Source organism: Eulemur rufifrons, chromosome 15, assembly GCF_041146395.1.
Source record: "Eulemur rufifrons isolate Redbay chromosome 15, OSU_ERuf_1, whole genome shotgun sequence".
NCBI classification, from domain to species: domain Eukaryota; kingdom Metazoa; phylum Chordata; class Mammalia; order Primates; family Lemuridae; genus Eulemur; species Eulemur rufifrons.
Genome location: NC_090997.1, coordinates 2,541,330 through 2,565,252, shown reverse-complemented (window position 1 = coordinate 2,565,252; position 23,923 = coordinate 2,541,330). Strand labels below are relative to the sequence as shown.

The 23,923-nt window shown below is 48.2% G+C and overlaps 2 protein-coding genes across 4 annotated transcripts; both read right to left on the bottom strand.

Annotated features, from left to right (window-relative positions):
• Positions 1 to 187: 187 nt before the first annotated feature.
• On the bottom strand, positions 188 to 2,293 carry SAPCD1 (suppressor APC domain containing 1). Of its 3 annotated transcripts, none has more exons than XM_069487573.1 (5): positions 2,096 to 2,293; positions 1,704 to 1,844; positions 820 to 915; positions 626 to 730; positions 188 to 530 (listed from the first exon to the last, which is right to left on the bottom strand). In XM_069487573.1, the coding sequence occupies exons 1-5, from the start codon at positions 2,291 to 2,293 to the stop codon at positions 435 to 437; spliced, it is 636 nt and encodes a 211-aa protein (XP_069343674.1). In that variant the 3' UTR covers positions 188 to 434. The 3 variants fall into 3 exon arrangements, with proteins under 3 accessions (XP_069343674.1, XP_069343675.1, XP_069343676.1); XM_069487574.1 differs by having other exon boundaries at positions 626 to 715; XM_069487575.1 differs by having other exon boundaries at positions 626 to 691.
• Positions 2,294 to 2,725: 432 nt separating this feature from the next.
• MSH5 (mutS homolog 5) lies at positions 2,726 to 23,047 on the bottom strand. The gene is made up of 25 exons (XM_069487572.1): positions 22,768 to 23,047; positions 22,533 to 22,670; positions 21,852 to 21,975; positions 21,078 to 21,158; positions 20,864 to 20,926; positions 19,975 to 20,096; positions 19,684 to 19,793; positions 19,418 to 19,453; positions 18,997 to 19,079; positions 17,696 to 17,741; positions 13,178 to 13,316; positions 12,984 to 13,046; positions 6,917 to 7,045; positions 6,547 to 6,619; positions 6,279 to 6,388; positions 5,976 to 6,056; positions 5,654 to 5,741; positions 5,253 to 5,442; positions 5,025 to 5,151; positions 4,430 to 4,579; positions 4,012 to 4,086; positions 3,664 to 3,807; positions 3,323 to 3,460; positions 3,085 to 3,158; positions 2,726 to 2,849 (listed from the first exon to the last, which is right to left on the bottom strand). The coding sequence occupies exons 1-25, from the start codon at positions 22,861 to 22,863 to the stop codon at positions 2,738 to 2,740; spliced, it is 2,592 nt and encodes an 863-aa protein (XP_069343673.1). The 5' UTR covers positions 22,864 to 23,047; the 3' UTR covers positions 2,726 to 2,737.
• Between the last annotated feature and the right edge of the window lie 876 nt (positions 23,048 to 23,923).

Genomic DNA, 23,923 nt, shown 5'->3' with positions numbered 1-23,923 from the left:
TTCCACTAACTAGTCATGTTCTCCCAGGCTCAGGTAGAGGGGAAGATATCTGGGGAGGAGACGAGCATTGGGAGTGGGGTAGGAAGATACCAGAAAATGTTATTTATAGATTGTTTTTGTATTAAATTCTGGAAAAGTTTCTGTTTTATTTTTATATTTAAGCCTAAAGAACAGTTTCAATAAACATGTCTTCTACCCAGAGGGATTTCCAAGACAGATCATTTTTACGCATCATATAGGGCAGAGAGAGGGCATGGCACACCAAGATGAAACAGAAGTTTTCCGAACCACAGGAGAAACTTTACACCAAGTTTGAACTTCATTGACCCACTAGCTGGAGCCATTTAGCTGCTGAGTTAAGAAGCAGAATAAGGAGGCTGGGGGTCTTGACTCAGCCTGCTCCTTCACCAGACTAAGCGGAGTGAGAAGAGGGTTTAGACACGGGTAGGACCCCTTCGTTCCTTGGGGCAGCCCAGCTTAGCCGTCTCCCCTTTTGGCTGGGTGACTCCTTTCTGCTGCTTTGACAACTCCTGGAGAAGAGGAGAGAAATGAACTAGGCATCTGGGCCTCTCCCTACCCTGTGGGGTGGGGGTTTCTGCCCTCCCCTCACGCCCTTACAGTTTACCTGTTGCTGCCACACATTCTGCTTCCATAGCCTTTCCTTCCAATCCCGCGAGGCACAGGAACTGGCCTTGTTCAGTGGACATGGGGAGAACTGAGGGGAGATTCGCTGTGCTTTCTGTTAAACTAGTGCTGACCCCAACACTCCCCTCAATAGTCCCACTTCCCAAAAGTCTAAGCTGAAGACAATAAACTCACCTTCCCCTGAATCAGATTCTGCAAACAGATGTTCACCTTTTGAATCTGGGCTAACTGGGGGCCACCAGGCTCTGGGTGTGAATCTGTTAGAAAATTCTAAAGGAGGAGTTGGAGGCTGACAACATGGTGAAAACCTGATGTCCACCTGCCACTCTTGTTCTGTCACCACCTTCTCCTCATCTGCATCCCCTCATCCAATACCATCCCAGGCCGGTGGGAAATCCAGTACTCTCCCCTCCATCTCTATCTATTTGAGAGAGCCTCACTCTCACCCAGGCTAGAGTGCAGTGGTAGCATTGTAGCTCACAGCAGCCTCAAACTCCTGGGCTCAAGCGATCCTCCTGCCTCAGCCTCCCGAGTAGCTGGGACTACAGGTGCACCCCACCATGCTTGGCTAATTTTTTCTATTTTTAGTAGAGACGAGGTCTCTCTCTTGTTCAGGCTGGTCTTGAACTCGAGCGATCCTCCCGCCTCAGGCTTCCAGAGTGCTAGGATTACAGCCGTGAGCCACCACCCAGCCTCCCCTCCATCTCTTTAACATGTCAGTCTCTCCATCCCCCCCAGATAGCACGGTTCCCCCTTTCCCTATTCTATGTGGATCCTCCCTGTCCATCCCTGCTCCATTGGAATAATCCCGGCCACGCCCTCATCTCTGTGGAGTGATCCAAATCCAGTCCCTCTGAATGGAATGCAGACCAGCCTCACCAGCACCAACAATGAACACCAACATAATGCTTGGTGGCATCTTGTCATTATGATGCTGCCTCCAATTCATGATCCCTGCCCATTAACTCTCCCCTCTCCAGAGTGGTCTCAGGCTGTGTCCTCACATGCTCTGCTCTCCCTCCCCTGCCCCCCATTCACACAGAGGGGCAGCCCCATACCTCACCAAGGGCCCCCAGATGCAGCTGCTGTTGCTGTGCCTCCCTCAGACGGTCTTCAAACCAGGCCTGGCCGTGCTCTAGCAGCTCCAGCCCCTGCCACAGGGCATCCTGTTCTCTCTCCAGAGCCTGCATCCTCTGCAGCTGGGAAAGACAAGCAGCAGAAGCTGACTCTTGTGCCACAGCAGGGCTCTGGGCCATGGCCCTTTCTTTCCACCCCTGGTTGGGTTCACTGTCTGGTCACTGAGTGTGAGCCCAGACTGGCCACTGAGGACCGGGAGGGCAAGGGGGAGCAGGCAGGAAGACTTTGTGGGTCCTCAAGTTGAGTGGAAATATAAAGGGCAGATCTAGGTAGAGGGGCTTCCTCTGGGACCTCTTGTTGGGGTAATACTCACCCAGAGGAAGAAGCTCTGGGCCCCTGGGTCTTGGCGGCTTGTCCCCAGCGGCAGCAGCAGAACTGTGTACGGAGCCTGCACCAGAGGCAGCCCACCGGGACCCCGGCTCCCCATGGCTCTGAGCTGGGAAGGGTGGAGCCACTCCCACTGGTGTAACCCAGGCTGGTCCCTCCCCCTCCACCCCTGCCTCACACCCATCCTGCCTTGTCTTGCAGTCTCCCTGGCCCCTTCTTGCCATGTGTGTCTGAGGCTGGGGTGTTCCTACTTGTGGGGAGAGACCATCTCCCTTGGGCCCCTGTGTCTTCCCTCCAATCTGTTTCTGTAGGGCCTAAGTGGTTTGTTCTCATGAAGTCCCCTTGGGTAGAATCTGAGGGTCTCCCTACAGCAGTGTCCCTGTATTTTTAATGAGGCGGGGCAAGTTCCTGTGTGGACTCCTGCTTGAGGTTTCAGCTCTTTCCTATTCTCTTGTTTTGTTTTGGCTGGCCTCAGGGAACAATACTTTTCTCTGAAAGAAACTTTATTCCTAATATGAAACAAAATTTCTAGGGAAACTAAGAATTCTGGGTCTGAAGGAGATAAGGAAACAGAGAGATGGCAGCCCACCGGGGTCTCAGGGGTTTGGGGAGGGCACAGGAAGGACTCTCAGTGGATGGCGGTGGCGGCAGGCAGCACTTCCTGCCTCATGAAAATGTCCAAATCCAGGTTAGGGTCTTCCAAATCCAGTTTCAGAAACTTCTCCACTAAAGCTTGGCAACTGAATGGGAGAGAGAAGAGCAAGATTTATGGGAGAATGGATAACTGAGTCTCTGCGCAGAGGGGAGAGGCTGTGGCACAGGAAACCCAGCGCCTTGAAGATTTAGGGACTTCAGAAAGAAAGAATGGGTCTCTGAAGGGCAAAATGCTGGAGAAGGCTGGCTGAGCCCCTGGGAAAGAGGACAGAGCTGCAGGAGATGCTCGAGAGAGTGAAGACACGGAGGCCACACACTCACTTTTTCATCTGGTTCTCCTTTAGCAGCTCCTTGACTGGCTCGATGGGTTTTCCACTGCGGATCAAGTCTGAGACCTAGGAACGACAAGGAGGAAGGGATGGCAGTGGGGTGTTTGGGAAGAGAAGAGGAAACAAGGGTGAGAAATCCTGTGGGTCCAGAAACCGAGATCTCCAAGAGGAGTCAGGCCAGTGGAAGGGAGCCCTGAGGTGGGGGCGGATGGATATTCAGATCTTGTCACCTCCTTGCCACGAGCAATGAGTTTGTCAGGAAGCCCAGCCTGGGCAGCTGTGTAGGAGGCATGGCTGGCGTTGGCAACACCTTCGCAAACCTGATAGAGGAAGACCAGGTCGTTCCCATCCTCACAGGTCTCCATGGCCTTAAAAGAGAATAAAAGGGGATAGTGTGTCCTCAATCACCTGATTCCTGCCCTGAAACCCTTGGCCGGTCCCTGTGGGGAGTGAGAAACGGGAAGGGATGTGGTCTCTGTGCCCAGGGAACTGCTGTTCTTATAGAGAAGCCGATGCCCCCCTGGGAGATGCTCAGCTTAGGGACTCCTGGGGCCTAGATTGGTTTCCGCACCAAATACTGCACCAGGGGCCCTTGTGGCAGCAGCTGTAGCTGAACAAGGCTCAGAAAGTTGGTGGCCACAAAGATGTGGGGACACGTGGGTCCAAGCGCCAGCCAGTGTCGGAGCACAGCGGCCAGAAGTGCGAGCCCGTCCACCTGCACAGAGGGCACAGGTGAAGGTGCAGAGCCGTGGGGACCCCACGTGCCCCCTGCACCTGCCCTGGCCTTTCCCTTCCTAGTGTTTTCTGTTTCTTTTCTGTCCACACATCCCTATTGTTTTCCCAGGGCCCAGCCTCCCCGTCCCCCTCCTTCATCCTCCTCCATTTCTTCCCTCCTTTCCTCATCAGCTTGTCCCCTCACCGTGTTGGTTCCCTTTCCAAATTCATCAATGAGGACCAGAGACTGCGCAGTGGCATTGTTCACTGCCTTTGCCACCTGCCGGGCAGGGGGTGACGAGGGAAAGGTTCGTTAGTATCTGAGGCCTGTGGTGCACTGACCACAGTCTGCCCAGGAACGAAGCTGCGTCGGTGCCCCTGCTGCACTGCGGGTTCCCGTGGTGAGGAGCGCGATTGTTCATCCTTCCACTGCCAGCAGTGCCCCGCAAGAAGCAAAGATTCAGGAAAGTTTTGCGGGGCTGATTCCTCCCGTCTCTGGCCTGGGTGCTCCCCACCCCAGTGCAGGGCATGCAGCAGAGGGACTGCATTCCGTTCTGAGCATTTTCAGGGCTTCCTTCCTCATTATCCCCACCCCAGTCCCACCTCCCTTTGCTCCCGTTGACCTGGTTGAGGTCGATCATGAAGGTGGAGAGGCCAAGGGAGATGGATTCGCAGCTATGAATTCGGGTGAAGATGGCGTTTACTGCCCCAATTTCGGCCTCCTCTGCTGGCACAAAGCTGCCCACAAGGGCCATGAATGTGATCAAGCCCACCTGAAGAGGGGAGGGGACAGGGCTGGGGCCTGGTGCTGTGGGTGAGGTGAAAGTGAGGCTCAGCTGAGGGCATGAGTGATAGATCAAAGAGAGACGGGCATAGCGCACCCTGTCCCTCTCCTCCCCCAAGCCTGATCATAGCGCCTCATTAGAGTCAGTGAGGGGGCCCCGGGGAGTGGGCAGAGGCACACTGCGGGATGGCATGTGCCTGTTCAGAGGTGGGTGCAGGGAGTTCAAGCCATGGAAAGATTCATGAGAGCACGGCTCTCCCTCAGTAGAGAATGAGAACATGTGAGGTGGAAGAGCCGGGCTGTGCCTGGTGGTCTTTTCATGACAGGTGGGGCTGGAACACAGGGGAGGAGAGCTGTAGGGGCCTGGGTTGGCCAGCAGGGGGGGTGGAGAAGATGGAGAAGATGCCAGGTGCCCAGGCTGTAGGGCTTCTCACCTGTTTGAGGTATATGCTCTTTCCCGAGGAGTTGGGTCCAGTGATGACTTTGACCCTCCCTTTGTTCCCGCCGCATTCTGCAGAGTTGGGCACGAAGGTTCGGGCACAGAGTTCCATCAGCGGATGTCTGCAGTGGGTGGAAAGGCACCTCACGTGGCCAGTAGATCCAGATAGATGAACCCCAGAGGATGGGGCCTTTGGGGTTCTATTCTCCCCTTCTATTCTCACCTGCCATTCTGGATTCGTACCCCAAGGAGCTGGGGGGAGTAACGGGGTCTTGAGTAGCCATATTCCCGGGCAGCACTGGCAAGAGCCAGCAGGACGTCCAGGCGGGAGGCAAGGTCCAATACCCGGGTCAAGACAGCTGCCCGCGCCAGCACCTGGCACTGCAGCTGGTACATCAACAGGGTCTCCTGGTCTGCAGGGGGTGAGGGAGGGGTCAGATCCAGGGGAAAGTGAAGGAGAGGCAGAGGTCCCCAGAGGGACCTAGAAACAGGTGTGCAGATACCGTCTGAGACCCCCAGAGACATTCAGCTGAAAAGATGCAGAGTCAGAGCGAGAGAGACAGACAGCAGCAAGGGAAGCATCGGCGAGCTGTTCGCTCCCTTCAGCCTCTGGCTTCTCCTCACCCCGGATCTCGCAGTGCAGGTCCCCCAGCAAAGCATCCAGCTCCTTGGTTCGAGCACTACGATAGTGCAGCTTCTCCTCTGAGAGAAACTGGGTACAAGAGGTCAAAGCCACGGGCTTTGTATCTCTTGGTCCTCCTCTCCTCTTCCACCTAACGCCACCTCCAGCCCCCATCCTGACTTCTCTCTCGTTTGTCTCAGAGATGGAAAGCTCGGAGAAAACTACAGAGAGATCCCACATTGGGCAGTGCTAATGGGGGACGGCCCTTCCTCAGCTGCTGATTCATTTTCCTTATCCCCTCCCTATAGAGGTCGAGGGTCTTACCATGAAATCCAGTCCCTCAATCTCAAAGTCACTGGCCTCTACCATGGAAGGCAGGCGGGGAACAGAAAGAAGGAAGCCGATCTGGGGACAGTGAAGAGGAGATACTCTACTCTCCTGCTAGGAGACCTACTGGGCACCTTCTCTCTGCAGAGGAAGCCCAGAGACCCCTGTGTCCTCACCAAAAGGTGTTCATGCTCTTCAGGCTCCCCTAAGTTTCCTTACTTACCAATATATCCCTCATAGGCCTAATATCTCCCCTAAAAGACCCTCTCCTGGAGGCTACACCCACTTTCCTGCCCTCACCAGAGGGATGTAGATGACACTGCATGAAGGAATACGAGAGTCCAGATTTCCCAGCTCCTTCCAGGCGATCTCAGTGAGGAAACTGGGAAGTCCCATCAGCCTTCGCTTTTCTAGGAGGGTGGAAAAGATATGGATATCCAAAGTGAGGTTCCTGCCTGGTTGCTATGACGATCCCCAGCTGTGGTGACTGCCTGCCAAGGATGGTGCCCCATCACTGCGCAGGCTCCTGTTCCAGGGCTCCCAGGCCATCCGCACACCCAACACTCACTCTCGTCAATTTCGGGATCTATGTTGGGGAGGACTGTGAAGCGATTTTCAGCAAGACTGCCCTCAAAGTCCACCTGTGGAGATAAGAAGTCCAGTTTCCCAGCAGCCAGCCCCCCTCTCTCTGTCCTGTTCCTCGGCTCTCCTTGGGCCCCAATTGTCCCTACAGTCCTGCTTTACCCTCACCCTTCAGGCACTTCCCTGAAGTTCTGCCACCTTCTCTCATCATCCCATTCTCTAGCCACACAACTGACCTCAACATCTCCCATGCTTCCCCCTCTCCCACACAGCCTTCCCCGTGGAGAACCAGGCCCCAGTCCCTCTCCGCTCTAGTCCAACCTCCCCAGGTGCGCTGCCTCTTTCCTTCCACTCACCACCTTCCCAATGAGGCTGACGATGTGGTGCAGGTCGTCAGAGAACTCTTGAGCAATGTCCCGAAAGAGCTGGATGGACTGGGGCAGGGAGCGGCAGGCATCCCTCAGGCCCAGGGCACTGTACACAGTCTATGGGAGAAACGCATCGAGGAAGGGGCCTGCATCCAGGCTGGGCTGAGGTGAGGGGACACAGACGCACAAGAACAAAGACCACCATGGAAAAGCACAATAACAAAGAGAGCTCTCAAAGGCAAAAAGGAACAGTGAGAGAGAAAATGGCATCTATAAAACTATGTGTCAGGTACTGTAATAAACATTGAGGCTACAAAGACAACTAAGATATGGTCCCTGTCCCAGATGAGCTCTCAGTCTAGTAAGGAAGACAGAAATACATGCTAAAGATTTAAAAATAAGGTGGTAAGTGCTTTGATAGAGGTTTGCACAAACTCCCAAAGAAAGAGTTTGGATAGAGGAGGAAGAAAGAGAAACACGGCTATGAAGGGCAGGGAAGAGGTATATGTGAGGAGGGGCAATGGCGGCATTGGGATAAAGGAGAGCAGGAAGAGAGGAAGGCTGGGAGCCATTGAGAGTTAGTTCCCCAGGGTGAAGGTTAGAGACCTGAGGCAGCCAGTCTAACTACGGATTAGACTGAGTGGACAGACCCAATCCCTTGGACATTTATGGTGCCTTACTTTGTGGCAGGGGATGTATAAAGCATTTAAATCAAAGGGGTTATAATCTAGCCATGATGGAAACAAACAAGTAGCAAAAACAATGATTAACCATAAGAGAGACTGCCCAAGTTGTAAAACTGACTCAAATTACTAAGGAAGTTCAGAGAGTAAGACTAATACAGTCTTATTCTGTAGCTAAGATAGTTTGGGATGTCCTTGCAGAGAAAAGGAAATGAGTTGGGCTTTAAATAAGGCTCCTATGAAGGCAGGCAGGCAGGAATTGTGTGTGAGGGCAAGAGCATGCATGGGCTAATGAACAGTGGTAGGAATAAGAGCTAACATTTACGGACTGTTTGCTCTGTGCAGGCAATGTTCTAACCTTTTACATGTGTTCATTTCATTCATTGCTCAAAATACTCCTATGAGGTAGGAACTACTATTATCTCAATTTTACACATAACCAACCTAAAGCACAAAGAGGTGATGTAATTTCCTCAGGGTCTCACAGCGAGTAAATGGGAGAGCTGGGATTTGAACCCAGGTGTCTGGCTTTTCACCAGCACACTCTCCTGGGCAGGGGCACGGTGGGTATCCTAGGCAGAGGGCTGAAATGCAGCCTGGCTGAAGCAGAGGGTAATGTTAAGAAGCAGTGGGAAAGGAGGATACAAATAGTCATACGTGTCTACTCATATTTTTAAAAACTGAGATTACTTTATGTGTTAAGCATATGTACTGCAGATAATGAGAACCACATTTCTCACTATCAGAGAAAGAAGGTACAAATAAGGAAAGGAGGAAAAGTCTAGAGTGAACCCTGTGGTAGTGGACTGGAATCAGTAATATCATTACGAACTCAGGGTTTCTTTATTATAGACAGATACAGGAATATAGATGTGTGTGCATGGGTTAGTATACATACATATATTTCCCAGCACCATCTATGGTGAGGGCCTAGAAGAAGTGTCAGATACCCCAGGAGCAGTAACTACACCTAGAAGCCAGATCTTGGTTTCTTATACCATTCTCCAAAAAGTAACAGGGCTCCTTAGAGAAACTGACTCCAGGGCTGGGGAAGGAAAACACAAGATGAGTCTAAAGTAAAAAAAAGTTAGGAAGTGCTCAAAAAAAAAGAATTGGAGAACATGTCAAAAGGGCATATCAAAAGCCAGCCAGAGCTGGGTGTGGTGGCTCACGCCTGAAATCCTAGCACTCAGAGAGGTTGACGTGGGAGTATTGCTTCAGCTCAGGAGTTTGAGACCAGCCTGAGCAAGAGCAAGACCCCATCTCTACTAAAAATATAGTAAAGTTAGTTGGGCAACTAAAAATAGAAAAAATTAGCCAGGTGTGGTGGCTTCCACCTACAGTCCCAGCTACTTGGGAGGCTGAGGCAGGAGGATCGCTTGAACCCAGGAATTTGAGGTTGCTGTGAGCTAGGCTGATGCTACGGAAGTCTAGCCTGGGTAACAGAGTGAGACTGTGTTTCAAAAAAAAAAAAAAAAGCCAACCAGAGCCAACAGTCCTAGCTAATAAATGGGGTTGAGGTGGGAGGATCACTTGAGCCCAGGAGTTCAAGACCAGTCTGGACAACAAAGAAAGACCTCATCTCTAAAAAAAAAACCCAACATGAAAGAACTCCCAATGACCAAAGCTACTATAAGTTGGATGAAAGGCTATATGAGGACTCTATAATTTTTGCAACTTTTCTTTGTCTCGATTATTTAAAAAATAAATAGTTAAAACAATAGAAGGATCAATCTTAAAATTCAAAAAAAGAAAGTTATCTAAAAGTGGTGAGAGACGACAAGGATAGAAGCCAGAATTAGTTAAGTACACTTTGTTTGGAACTATGTAAATATTTTACATAATTATAAAATCAAGTAAAATTTGAAAAAATAACTCCTAAAAATCAAAAATAGGATGGAACAAATGAACATAATGTATATCCAAGTAGCAACATAACCACATAGAAAGAAACTATTCCAGGTGACTAAAACACAGTAATTGACTGTATATCCCTAGTGGAGACAAAAAGAACTGTCCCTACTCCTAAAAAAAGAAAGACAAAAAAAACAATTTTCAGTAATCATATAGTTGGTAGTAGTGCTGGTATTGCAGTTCTAAGATTGTTGTGGATGTAGTGTGAGGAAAAGCAAATGAATGATAACCTAATTTTATCATTCCTGGTGTTACTGAGAACCAGAATTTTCAGCGTGGAAGAAAGGAAATATTGAGGAAGTAAAGAAATATAGGAGGTAAGAACCCGGTGGTTCTGAATTCGAATTAGTGGTACCAGTACCAATTTATCGTGTATTTTATTTTATTTTCTAAATTTCCTAGATCTGTCCATAGGAAAGGCCTAAAAGCAATAAGCAAAACATACTGAGCACCTTCTGTCCTCCAGACTGTGCTACTGAAATATCCCTCCCCTCTAAAAGAACCCAGGGCTCCTTGGAGAAATGTCTGATTCTGGGTGAGAAGCAGGTGATGCAGACAGTGTATCTGATACGCCTTGGCAGACCAGAGAGCAGGGAAGCGATATTTCAAAGGCTCAGAAGCCAACATAAAGAGGCTCTCACTGGCCAAAGATGGAATAATTGGAACACATATAAAGAATTAAAATGTTTCTAACTTAGGTTTTAAAAGGAAGAAAAATATAAAATAAGAAAAAAGAAGAATTAAAATGCAGCGATTGAAACACATGCGTAAACCCATAAGTTTGTAATGATACTAAAACAACAGCAACAGTAACAAAAAAACTCACTGGCTACTTTAGAGGATCTTAGGAAACTAATTGACTATATTGACGGGTGATAAACGAGGGGGGGAAAAAAGCAATTTTCTACATTTCTTTTTTTTTTTAATAAAGGTTTTTTTGTTTTTTTTCTGTTGCCCAGGCTAGAGTGCCATGGAATCAGCCTAGCTCACAGCAACCTCAAACTCCTGGGCTCAAGCAATCCTTCTGCCTCAGCCTCCCAAGTAGCTGGGACTACAGGCATGCACCACCATGCCCAGCTAATTTTTTTTCTATATATATTTTTAGTTGTCCAGATAATTTCTTTCTATTTTTTAGTAGAGACGGGGTCTTGCTCTTGCTCAGGCTGGTCTCGAACTCCTGACCTCAAGCAATCCTCCCGCCTCGCCTCCTAGAGTGCTAGGATTACAGGCGTGAGCCACCGCGCCCGGCCAATTTTCTACATTTCTATATGAATTCTATCACTGGGTAAGCAAATATAGTTGAGAGGAAGTTTCTCTTTACAGAAATTTCTGGCTAATTAATGAAGAAGGAATGACAGACTTAGAATAACACTACTTGGTAATCCCTAAAGAATTAATGGATTTAGGTATTAAACATCAGAAGCTGCTAACATTACAAAGAGACAGACATATCAGACATTATGTTCCTCCATTATGAAAGAGTATTGAGGCCAGGCACGGTGGCTCACACCTGTAATCCTATCACTCTGGGAGGCTGAGGCGGGTGGATCACTCGAGGTCAGGAATTCGAGACCAGCCTGAGCAAGAGCGAGACCCCGTCACTACTAAAAATAGAAAGAAATGATCTGGACAGCTAAAAATATACAGAAAAAATTAGCCGGGCATGATGGCGCATGCCTGTAGACCCAGCTACTCAGGAAGCTGAGGCAGAAGGATCACTTGAGCCCAGGAGTTTGAGGTTGCTGTGAGCTAGGCTGATGCCACAGCACTCTAGACCAGGCAACGGGGTGAGATTCTGTCTCAAAAAAAAAAAAAAAAAGATAAACAAATAACTTGCAAGGGGAAGAAAAAAAGAGAGAGCGAGAGAATGAGGGAGGTGAGATGGAGAAGGAACCCACAGATTAAAGGAGACTAAAGAGCCATCATCCCATCCATTGCCATATGTTGACTGTATGTGGATCCTAATTAAATGAACTGTAATAAAACCATGACATTGAAGAGATGATTATAAATTTAAATATCAGATATTTGATGATATTAAAGAATTATATTAATTTTTTAGGTAAGACAGTGGCATTGTTATTCTTTTAAAAAATAATTTTCTTGGCTGGGTGCAGTGGCTCACACCTGTAATCCTAGCACTCTGGGAGGCTGAGGTGGGAGGATCGCTTGAGCTCAGGAGCTGGAGACCAACCTGAGCAAGAGCAAGGTCCCATCACTACTAAAAATAGTAAAAGTTAGCCAGGTGCAGTGGTGCACACCTGTAATCCCAGCTGCTCTGGAGGCTGAGGCAAGAGGATTGCTTGAGCCAAGTTTGAGGTTGCTGTGAGTTAGGCTGATGCCACAGCACTCTAGCTCTGGTGACAGAGTGAGACTCTCTCTCTCTCTCAAAAAAAAAAAAAATACATACACAAATAAAAATAATTTTCTTTTAGAAATCATACTGAAATATTTATGGATAAAATTATATAATACTGGAATTTTGCTTCAAAATAATCCAAGAAGGGGAAAGTGGGAGAAGATATCGATGAAACAAGATTGGCATGAGTCAAAGTATTGAGGCTGCATTGGTGGACACATGGGGATTAATTATATTATTCTCTCTAAATGTTTTTGACATTTTCTACAATACAAAGTTTTTCTTTTTTTTTTTTTTTTTTTTTTTGAGACAGAGTCTCACTCTGTTGCCCAGGCTAGAGTGAGTGCCGTGGCGTTAGCCTAGCTCACAGCAACCTCAAACTCCTGAGCTCAAGCGATCCTCCTGTCTCAGCCTCCCGAGTAGCTGGGACTACAGGCATGCACCACCATGCCCGGCTAATTTTTTCTATATATATTTTTAGCTGTCCATATAATTTCTTTCTATTTTTAGTAGAGATGGGGTCTCGCTCTTGCTCAGGCTGGTCTCGAACTCCTGAGCTCAAACGATCCGCCCACCTCAGCCTCCCAGAGTGCTAGGATTACAGGCGTGAGCCACCGCGCCCGGCCAATACAAAGTTTTTAATTTTTTTTTTTTTTTTTTTTTTGAGACAGAGTCTTGCTCTGTTGCCTGGGCTAGAGTGCCGTGGCATCAGCCTAGCTCACAGCAACCTCAAACTCCTGGGCTCAAGCAATCCTCCTGCTTCAGCCTCCCGACTAGCTGGGACTATAGGCATGTGCTACCATGCCCGGCTATTTTTTCTATATATTTTTAGTTGTCCAGATAATTTCCTTCTAATTTCTAGTAGAGACGGGGTCTTGCTCTTGCTCAGGCTGGTCTTGAACTCCTGAGCTCAAACAATCCTCCTGCCTCGGCCTCCCAGAGTGCTAGGATTACAGGCGTGAGCCACTGTGCCCGGCCTACAAAGTTTTTAAAAAGTGATGGGAATAAAGTTGAACAGGGTGTCCCAAGTACAGAGGGTCTGGAAGACAAGCTGAGGGGCTTAACCTGGACTTCTGGCATTCAAGAAGGGAGGCCTTACCTTGTAGAGAACCTGCCAGTCGCTGACCTTGGTGTGGGATAACTTCATGCGTTTCAAAATCAGCTACAGTCAGACAAGGTGACAGCCACTGTTTTCCCTCCCACACTGTAATGCCCCTCAGAAACCCAGTTCAGTGTCCAGTGTGGGCCCCGCAACCTCCTCCGCCACCTCCCTGCCCCCAACCCAGAGCTCACAGGCACGTTCTTGATGTGACCAAGCAGCCGATGCAGCATCTGAGCCATGTCCAGATTCTGGGGCAGCAGAAAAAACTGAATGACGTCCAGACGGGAATTGAGTTCCCCTAGGTCCTGAGTGGGACGTTTGAACCACAGCCTGGAAGTGAGAGTTGAGGTGAGGGGACTAGAAATTACATCTGTCCTCATCATTGTCTTGATCTCAATTAGCCAAAATGTGTGTTTTCAGGTCCCTGGGGATTGTGGCAGTATGTATCCGTGACACGCTACAGGAATGTAGTGACAAATGTAGTGTCCTATCCATGCGGGTATGTTTATGTGTATCTACTGAAAATCTCTGGATGAGAGCATGACTGTGTCTGCATATCACGGTTTTGATGGATAAGACCATGTGTCATTCCGTGTGGGTATGTGGCGGAGCTTGTCAATGTTTTAGAGGGAGAGCAGTGTGTTGAGGTATTTGTGTGCCAGCACTGCAGCTCTCTCTCTGGCTGAGTAGGACAGGGTGAGTCAGTATGAGTTTGTATGTCTGTATTTAGCTGTGCAAGTGTCTATATTAGCTGTGAAAGCTAATTAATAGAACAGACATTCGCCTTTTTGTGCCCTTTCTGTGAAAGTATGTAGCTATCCCGTGTGGAATGATAAGCCTTTAATTCATAATAATGGTCATCTCTACAGAGAATAAAGAAGGATGGGGGACATTTAAGGGGCTTCAACAACATCTTATTCCAAAATTGGCTGGTGGATATTCAGAGGTTTATACTATTACTATTATTATTATCTTTTTGCATGTTGGAGGTATTTCCTAATAAATTAAAATACATGAGTATACAGAAATAATGTCTCATCTGTGTTTGTCCAATTCTGGGTGTCCCTATCTTCCTATGGCTATGAAGAATGTGAGACTCTATAAGGACTTGTGAGCCTGCAGATTCTTTTCTACATAAAACTGAGCAGCCATTTTATATAAAAGCCAATGTGTGCCGGGCGTGGTGGCTCACGCCAGTAATCCTAGCACTCTGGGAGGCCGAGGCGGGCGGATCACTCGAGGTCAGGAGTTCAAGACCAGCCTGAGCAAAGATAAGACCCCGTCTCTACTAAAAATAGACAGAAATTGGCTGGACAACTAAAAATATATAGAAAATATTAGCCGGGCGTGGTGGCGCATGCCTGTAGTCCCAGCTACTCGGGAGGCTGAGGCAGGATTGCTTGAGCCCAGGAGTTTGAGGTTGCTGTGAGCTAGGCTGATGCCACGGTACTCACTCTAGCCTGGGCAACAAAGTGAGACTCTGTCTCAAAAAAAAAAAAAAAAAAAAAAAAAAAAGCCAATGTGTGCCAGGCATGGTGGCTCATGCCTGTAATCCCAGCACTTTGGGAGGCTGAGGCAGAGAGGATCACTTGAGGCCAGGAGTTCAAGACCAGCCTGGGCAATAGCGAGAACCCGTCTCTACAAATAAATAAATAAATAAATAAATAATTCAGCTGGGCATGGTGGTTCACACCTGTGGTCCCAGCTACTTGGAAGGCTGAAGCAGGAGGATTGCTTGAGCCCAGGAGTTTGAGGTTGCAAATGAGCTATGATGATGCCACTGCACTCTAGCCCTGGCAACAGAGCAAGATCTTGTCTCAAAAAAAAAAAAAAAAAAAAAAGCCGATTTGTTAAGACACTAGGGCCTCAGAATTTGTATCTCACATTGCAGTCTATGGCCAGTTACTCAGGGTTAGAATTCCCCAGAGTAGAATGAAGCGGAGCACCCATATGGCTTCAGGGTGGGTTTTAGGTACCTGTGCTCCTTGACCATTGAGGGCTTCAGCCACAGCAGTGTAGATCAGACTGTGAATACCCATCCCCACTTGGGAGAGCACATGAGCCTCACTAAGCAGACTTTCTTGTGAAACACATAGGTATTTCTGGCTCATGATCTGCTAGAGCCAGGAGAGACCTTAGTCAAGCCAAACTCCCTAAGTTTACAGCCAAGGAAATGAGGCCATTAGAGGATAAGCAACTTATTCACAGTCATCTGGTAGTGAAAATTACAGCTGAGTCTCAAACTCAGGTCTTCAGAATGCTAGGACAGTGCTCTTTAGCACATACCGTGACATTCAGTTACCTTCTTTGTATCCTGTCCTGCTTTAGGCTAGTTAGGTCCTTATTTCATCATTCAGGTTATATGATTCCATGCCCTGCTGGATCCCATCTGGGGAATCTGCACTCCTTCCCCACCTTTAAGCCCCACCTCTTCACTGAGAATTCCTTCCCTCCATCCCTGGTTGAGAGTAGAGATCTACACCGGAGGCACTGGAGAATGTGTGGGTAATTAAATTACCCCACCAATTATCTGGAGATGACCTCAGAGATTATCCTAAATTAATCCCTAAAAGACACACATTGCAGGGCAGGTGAAGTGGGGAAGGGATTGTGTACCTGTAGGCTAGCAAAGGTTTCCACTCTGAGTTTTTAGAGATGATGTGACCCATACGCTTGCATTCATGTACTGTGTTCACTCACTGAGCGCTCCTATGTAAAAGGTCATGTGTCAGGCACTGAGGTAACAGGAATGGCCACTGGACAAAGTGCACAGCTACGGAGCCAAGCAGATTCACTGACTTCTAATTCTAACCTGATGTGACAGTGGAACTAGAAAAACATAAACAAGCACTATGTGAGCACAAGGAAGGTGCACTTCGATCTCCTTAAAGGTACCTGTGAAAGCTTCATCAAAAAGGTAATAGTCGGGCCGGGCACGGTGGCTCACACCTGTAATCCTAGCACTCTAGGAGGCTGAGGCAGGTGGATTGTTTGAGCTCAGGAGTTCGAGACCAGCCTGAGCAAGAGCGAGACCCCCGTCGCTAATAAAAAAAATATAAAGAAATTATATGGGCAACTAAAAATATATATAGAAAAAATTAGCTGGGCATGGTGGCAGCTACTTGGGAGGCTGAGGCAGGAGGATTGCTTGAGCCCAAGAGTTTGAAGTTGCTGTGAGCTAGGCTGACGTCATGGCACTCTAGCCCGGGAAACAGAGTGAGACTCTGTCTCAAAAAAAAAAAGGGGGGGGGGAGGTGCCGGGCGCAGTGGCTCAGGCCTCTAATCCTAGCACTCTGGGAGGCCGAGGCGGGAGGATCGCTCAAGGTCAGGAGTTCGAGACCAGCCTGAGCAAAAGTGAGACCCTGTCTCTACTAAAAATAGAAAGAAATGATCTGGACAGCTAAAATTATATATATAGAAAAAAAATTAGCCGGGCATGGTGGCACATGCCTGCAGTCCCGGCTACTCAGGAGGCTGAGGCAGGAGGATCGCTTGAGCCCAGGAGTTTGAGGTTGCTGTGAGCTTGATGCCACGGCACTCTAGCCCAGGCAACAGAGCGAGACTCTGTCTCAAAAAAAAAAAAAAAAAAAAGGTAATAGTTGGGTTGCACCTTAAAGAGGATGTAAGATTTTGACAGGTGAACAGGGGTATGACTTTCCAGAGGGAACAGCACAAACACAGGCATCATGTGTTTCCATAACGGCAAGTGGCCCTAAATGACTGGAATATACAGCAGATCCAGTAGGAAAGGACTTAAAGGGGCTTCGGAAGAAGAGCCTAGAAATTAAAATTGGGGGGAATGGGAAAGACCCTGAACACTACACTGCTAAAGATGCTAATCTTCATCCTGAAGGTAATGGAAAATCCTCCTGAGGTTTATGTTATTTTGTTTGTTTCTACTTAAGGCATTTGAAAGTGGAGTGATATGCTTAGATCTCTATTTTGGAATGACACATACTTTAGAATGAAAGATGAATTAGAAAAAGAAGAGATTTGAGGCAGAGAGACCAATTTGGAGGCAAATGCAATGCTCCAGGTTAGATCATAGCCAGAATTAGAGCAATGGAAAGAGAGAGAAAAGGATGGCTGGGAGAGACATTTCAGGATGGAATTAATAGGCCTTAGTGAACAACTGAATGTGGGAGTTGAGGGAGAAGCATCAATTCAAGGTTCATAGCTTGAGAAGCTGTACTGCCAGCAATGCCATTAGCCTGAAAAGGGAACCCAGGAAGACGAATACGTCGTGGGTATCAGTCTAGATGCACTGAGTTTGAGCGGCCTGTGAAAAGCGCAGGTGGCAATGATACACAATTAATATGCCACATATGGAGTTAGAAACTAGAGAAACAATCTCAGAGTCATTAAGGAAATGTGAAGTTTGTCTTTTATAATAAAAGATATTACTCTGAGTTACAGTAGCATTTTACGGTTGTGTTTCTGCTGCTTTGTGTGTGCACGTCTGTGTATCATCAATAGGTGTATGTGTATCTGTGCTGACAACAAAAAATGAGAATAATACGAGCTACCACATGGGGCTGTTGTAAGGATGAAATATATTTAGCCAGTTCTCAGTAAAGGGCGGTTGTTTCACTACTGCTCAATGGGGTGGTGTGTGTGAGAATCTGTATACTGCTATTAGTAGGCCTCAGTATGTAGTGGGTACATGGAACTCATCATTAGCATGTAGCATGCATGTGAGACCCACTCACCTGAGCAGCTTCTCTCCCCACTTACAGCGGCATCTGTTGAGGATTCCTGTGGGGGGAGGGTAGAGGCAGGGAATGGGACATGTGTATGTGTCTAAACTGAGGCATCAGGGAGAAATGGAGTAGTTCAGGGTAATCTGGATTTTTCAAGGGAATGGGAATTGAAGACTGAGAAAATGGGATGGGGTTGGGGATATCCTCCTGAGATCAAATCTTGACATAAGGTTTGTCCCTCACTTTTCTGTGCCTCAGTTTCTCCCTTTAGAAAAGGAAGGTGATACCTATGTGTTTTTCTTCCTCCTCACCCCCCTCCCCTTTCTTCAGAGGTGCTGGTATTGGGCAGGCTGCCTTGGGGGGCCAGGATACAGGACACAATGGCAGCCAAAGCTGGTGCCTGCCTGGCCACAAATCTGAGCCAGGATTACTGTATATGGACATGGGGGGAGGGATGGACACTCACAGAAACACTCAGCCAGAAAAATACACAAGGCAGGCCTAGGTAAAACTCACAAAGAGCTCAACACACTTACATAAAACTTGGACACAACTCACTGACATACTTTCGGCAATGTCCCTAATATACCTTTAAGCCAGGCAACTGATAAAGACTATGCAAATCAAACGCAGGCAGTTGAGCAGTTGCGTAGTTCTCCTCTATACATAGGGCCTCCCAAAGTCCCTAACAGGTGCCCAAGTAGTAGAAACATTCATACAAACCCAGGAAAGAAACATAGAATTGGTGAAAGAACAACTGATATGCAAACAACCTGTATAGCTATGGAGCACGGGGAGATGCTCAAGCTCAGAGAGGGTACAAAGAGGTGAAGAAAGCTGGGTTAGGCCGGGCGCAGTGGCTCACGCCTGTAATCCTAGCACTCTGGGAGGCCGAGGCAGGAGGATTGTTTGAGCTCAGGAGTTCAAGGCCAGCCTGAGCAAGAGCGAGATCCCGTCTTTACTAAAAATAGAAAGAAATTAGCTGGACAACTAAAAATAGATAGAAAAAATTAGCCGGGCATGGTGGTGTGTGCCTGTAGTCCCAGCTACTCGGGAGGCTGAGGCAGGAGGATGGCTTGAGCCCAGGAGTTTGAGGTTGCTGTGAGCTAGGCAGATGCCATGGCACTCTAGCCCGGGAAACAGAGTGGGACTCTGTCTCAAAAAAAAAAAAAAAAAAACCTGGATTGGAGTGGAAGAAACATCTGAAGATGGGAGAGAAGTGGCAAGAGAAGAGCTGGGATACATCTGTGGAGCCAACTGCTTTTCTGGCAGGTTTCTGTAGTGTGAGATGAGGAATGGGGCACACCTACCAAAGAGGCTGAGCCCTTCCTTTAGTCCACTGGCCACTTTGTACACCGAGGGGTGAAACTCACTCTTAAAAATCTGTAGAACACTGTCAGGGAGAAATGGAGTAGTTCAGGGTAATCTGGATTTTTCAAGGGAATGGGAATTGAGGACTGAGAAAATGGGATGGGGCTGGGGATATCCTCCTGAGATCAAATCTTGACATAAAGTTTGTCCCTCACTTTTCTGTACCTCAGTTTCTCCCTTTAGAAAAGGAAGGTGATACCTATGTGTTTTTCTTCCTCCTCACCCCCCTCCCCTTTCTTCAGGAAGAGAGATCTTAATAGCCCCAGGATTAGGGAAACTAGAGCCTCATTAGGATTATGAGAGCTTTAAACTTAATCCTTCTCCCTCCCCAGAGGTGGCAGCCTGCCTCCACCTCCTTACCTGTAAGTGTCTTGATCTATGCTCACCAGATGGGTCCTGAGGACAGAAAACCAGCAGGAAGGTGGTTGGGGTATGAGGAGTCTGAGTTAATTCCAAAGCTCCACCTCCTTTGCCCCACTCCCTGAATATTGCCCCCATCTTCTCCCCAGAGCTCCACATCCTCTCGGGTTCTCCTGTGTGTCCTAGAGCACTTTGCCCACTGGGTCACTGCCCACCGCCCTCCCACCCCGACCTTACTTTGACTGAGGTTAGGATGAATCACCTACAACACAAATTTCTTAAAGCCCAGGATGGGAACGCTGACATTACAGTCTTCCAGTTCAACCCCAATTCTTCTTCGACCAAGGAACTTGAGCAGCCCTCCAAGTGCTCGAACCTGGGAGGGAATCAGCAGTGGAGTTGAGGTAAATCCTAATGTCCTGGGGGCTGCACAACACCAGGGAAAATGGCTCTTTTCCAGGGCTGGGCCAGTTCCCAACAGAACTCAACCCCAGGACTAAGGTTCTTGTACCTTTCTCCAAGCTGCCCCCTCCCAGCCCTCCCAGGACCCATCTCACTGTGAGGAGGCTGTCAAAGGGAATAATGGAGGAGAGGAAGAGAACTTTCTCAGTGGCAGTCATGGAGTCTGGGATAAAGGCGTAGTTTCCAGAAAGGAGGCGCTGCTTGCTTATCTCCAGACCTATTTGGGGAAGGCAAGAGGAGGAAATTATTTTTCATAGCCCAATTTTTTCATCCCATTTTAAGCCAAATTTTATAGCCCAATTTTTTCATCCCATTTTAAGAATGGGACAATAGAAGCAAGAGAGATAATGTAACTTACTCAAGCTCACACTGGCAGTTAACAGAAAGCTGAAGCAAGAACCAAATTTGCAGGCTCTTAGTCTAATTCTCTTTTTAGTCTACATATAATATAAAGATATTTGGCTGAGAGCACAATCTGAAAAAGATACATGGTTCAAGGGAATAAGATATCTGTCTGGAATTGGGGATTTTGGTAAAAAAAAATTGTATTTATAGAGGAACTAATAACACTAATGCTTCAACATCTAATTAAACATTCTCTGTCCTTATTGTAAACCTGGAAAGGCTATGAAAGTGCCTTATGGATCATCGCTGAGGCAGTGCCTTTTTTTTTGGTGATATATGGCTTTGGCTTCATGGGGAAAATTCCAACCATCAAACCTGTCCCAAAAAAGTATCACCATTCCCTCTTAGGGTAGGCCCTCATCCCTAGACATGCCTAAGCAGGGGCTTCACAATAAACTGCATATTATTAAAGGGTAGGGAGGAAAAGAGATCTTGGGGAGACTGGTCACCGGGCATGGAAAGAACAAAGGCTTAGGATGAGATAAGGCTGAGGGAAGATTTCTGATGATGGGGGTGGAGTTAGGAGAAAAGGTTGGGACACTGGAGGGGTGATTGTACAAAGCAAAAGGAAAGAGATACCAAAATCCACACTCGGCAAAAATATGATTTCAGGTCTCTTAGGCTCTCTGTGCTCCCGGGAGGCTGTGGGGGAGGCAAAGAAAGGGCCATTATTCTGTACATCTCAGTCCTTCTCTCTCTGTCTGACCCTCCCTCTCACCCAATTTTAGCCTCTTATAATATTCCATACATTAGTTCTTCTCCATTTTCTCTCTCTCCCTTCCCCAGTCCTTACCTAGCTTCCCCAGAAACTGAGTCATATTCTCATCCTGTTTGGCACTTGTAACAACAGATTCGGGATTGATTTCATCCAGAACTTGGAAGGAGAACAGAGACCACATGAGTTAAAGGATCTTTATGTTTGTCTAAGAGAGAACCCATAACCTCCTCTTGCTACCCCTTTCCCCCTCTAAAACTTACTTCCTCCCTCTAAGGATAGGGAGTGCTTTGCACAATGGGAACATAGGTAAGAGTCAGGAATGAGATTTAGAAAAGTTGGCCAGGTGTCGTGGCTCATGACTATAATCCCAGCACTTTGGGAGGCTGAGGTGGGAGGATCGCTACAGGCCAGGAGTTTCAGACTAGCCTGGGCAACATAGCAAGACTCTGTCTTTACGAAAATTTTAAAAAATTAGCTGGGTGTGGTGGCACATGCCTGTAGTCCCAGCTAGTCTGGAGACTGAGGTGGGAGGATGGCTTAAGCAAGAGAGGGAGGCATCCCCCTCCCTCTCTTGCTTCCTCTTTTCACCATATGATCTCTGCACGTGGTACCTCCCCTTCTGCCATGAGTGGAAGCAGCCTGAGGCCTTCACTAGGTGCAGATGCCCAATCTTGAACTTTCCAGCCATTCAGAATTGTGAGCCAAATAAATCTTATTTCTTTATAAATTACCAGCCTCATGTATTCCTTTATAGCAACACAAAATGGACTAAGATGGTCAGGTAAGGACACATGTATGAAACACACTTCCAACCCCAGAGAGTAGGAGAGTTCATGGTTCTGTCCCCACCTCTCTGGAGAAGCTTGAGGCTCTCGTGGTCTGGGGCATCTGGCATGAAGTGGATGGTGGAGTCACTAGTGTCATAGTAGGCAATGCCCAAGTATCCTGCATTCCACAGCACACACAGATGGATCTGTCCAGTGAGGAAGAAAGAAAACTAATATTTGAATCATTCATAAGTGTAGGCTATTGCCATGTTTATTTCATGTTAACCTTTCTCACCCTCATTTTGTTGTCTTTATTTCCACAGTTGTCACCATCTGACCATTGGCAGGTGGATTTTTACCGTGCAGAGATGAGGCAAAGGTATTCTAATGGGTAGGAGCAACCCGAGGAAGTCCACACATCCAGGGTCAGGCCAAGGGACGTTTTGGTAGTGTCATTTACTACATTACAGTAAATGTGGAAAGGGACAGTAATGGAAGATTGTGGAAGACTTAAATACCAAACTTTTGTTCTGTGAATGGTGGAGAATAGTGACAACCAAAAGCACTACATTATTTATGTGTGTAAATGTTAATCATTGTATCAAATCTCTGGGACAGGCATCATCACCCCCACTTAGTAAATGTGAAACAGACGCTCAGCAGAGCTAAGAGAGTTGCCGAGCTCTTCCCAACCCCCTTTTATTCTAACATTCCCGTCAACTCCCTGCTCTCTCGACTGGAGCTCCGGCACACCCCCAGAGACCTCGGCCAGCTCCTCCTCGGCGTCGTTCTCCTGCTGTGCCTCCCTGGGGCCCGGGCTGGGAAAGCTGACAGAGGTCGCCCCCGGTTCCGGTCCCTGCGGCGTCCTGCCTGGGGTCGCTCCTAAGGAGGCCATGAGGCTCTGCGGATGCGGAAAGTGAAGGCAGTTCAGAAGTGACATTTCACCCACGAGGAGGCTGGGGTAAGGTGGCGCGCAGAAATGCAAGTCCCATTGAGACCTTCTGCGAGAGGGCTGAGAGGGGCCTGGAAAGCTGTGGTGACAGGGATGGGGGCATTTTGAGAGGGCACTTGTCAGTTACGTGCCCCACCCTCATTTCTGTCACGCGGAGGTTGTACTTTGGAAGGAGATCGTCTGAGAGGCCCAGTGAGCGAGCTGTGCACGTCCAACTTCACTGCCTCTGGTAATCACGTCTCACGCTCTGGACTCCCTCCTCCCCTAGTTGCCGCCAACTCGCGGCGTTTTCCCGCCTTTTCTGTCACCTGGGTCGCGACGTGAGCCACACCACCCCACTGACCAACCGCCACGAGCCCGCGGTGAGGGTTGGCGCCAGCGCGTGGGCGAGGTGCGCACGCACACGCCCCGCCCTCCCAGCCGCTATCGGTCGGAGATACCCGGATCCAGCCTAGAGATCCGACAGGGCGAGAGGGAGGAGTGAACTGCAGAGGCTGAAAAGTCTGGACAGTGATTGGCCTATTCTCATTCGAGGCGGGTCCAGAACGTTCAAACTTCCCGCCCTCCGTAGTTGTTTAGCAGCCGGGCCTCCGGTCTCAGAGTTTCTGGGCTTTGATTGGCTCAGCGGGAGCGGGCGAGAAGGTCGGAAGCCGAACTAGAGTCCCCGCCCGGGGAAGGAGTCTTGGGGGCGTTGAGGGTGGGTATGCGGAGGAGGCCGACCTTAAAGGGCCAGAGGCACTATTTTTTTCCTGGAGAGTGGAGATAAGCAACATTGACTCAACCCATGCCAACAACAACTCTAAGTTAATATTGTACCCTCTGAGTTAATATTTGGAAAGAGCTTAGAACACTGCCTGGCAAAGTAAGAGCTACGCAAGTTTTTTAAATTTATAAGCGGAAATAATCGGGACTCCTGTCTCAACCCTACTTTGCCTGTTTCCTGGGTGCAAGCCATGACCACTCTCACAAAGGTATTACAGTGCCTAATGTATTATTTGGGCTGCTCAAGCGGAGGTGGAAGCATTGGAATTACACCAAATTCTGGCAGAGAGAAGTAGATCTGATCAGAACACCACCTACTATTGGGACATGTCCATATCCCTACATACACATACACAGTCCTAAGGACAGAGGGGTAGCATGCATACATTCAGCGACTATTTATTTAGTGCCTACTCTGGGCCAGGGGATAGATTTAAAGC

Coding starts and splice junctions, on each gene's coding strand:
- SAPCD1 (XM_069487573.1), bottom strand. CDS start 2,293: ATGGGTGTGAGGCAGGGGTGGAGGGGGAGGGACCAGCCTGGGTTACAC. Junction 731..819: donor AGAATCTGATTCAGGGGAAG/GTGAGTTTATTG, acceptor CAGAAAGCACAG/CGAATCTCCCCTCAGTTCTC. Junction 531..625: donor AGAATGTGTGGCAGCAACAG/GTAAACTGTAAG, acceptor CCTCTTCTCCAG/GAGTTGTCAAAGCAGCAGAA.
- MSH5 (XM_069487572.1), bottom strand. CDS start 22,863: ATGAGGGTGGGGCACGTAACTGACAAGTGCCCTCTCAAAATGCCCCCA. Junction 19,794..19,974: donor CCTTTGACAGCCTCCTCACA/GTGAGATGGGTC, acceptor ATTCCCTCCCAG/GTTCGAGCACTTGGAGGGCT. Junction 6,389..6,546: donor AGATCCCGAAATTGACGAGA/GTGAGTGTTGGG, acceptor CCACCCTCCTAG/AAAAGCGAAGGCTGATGGGA.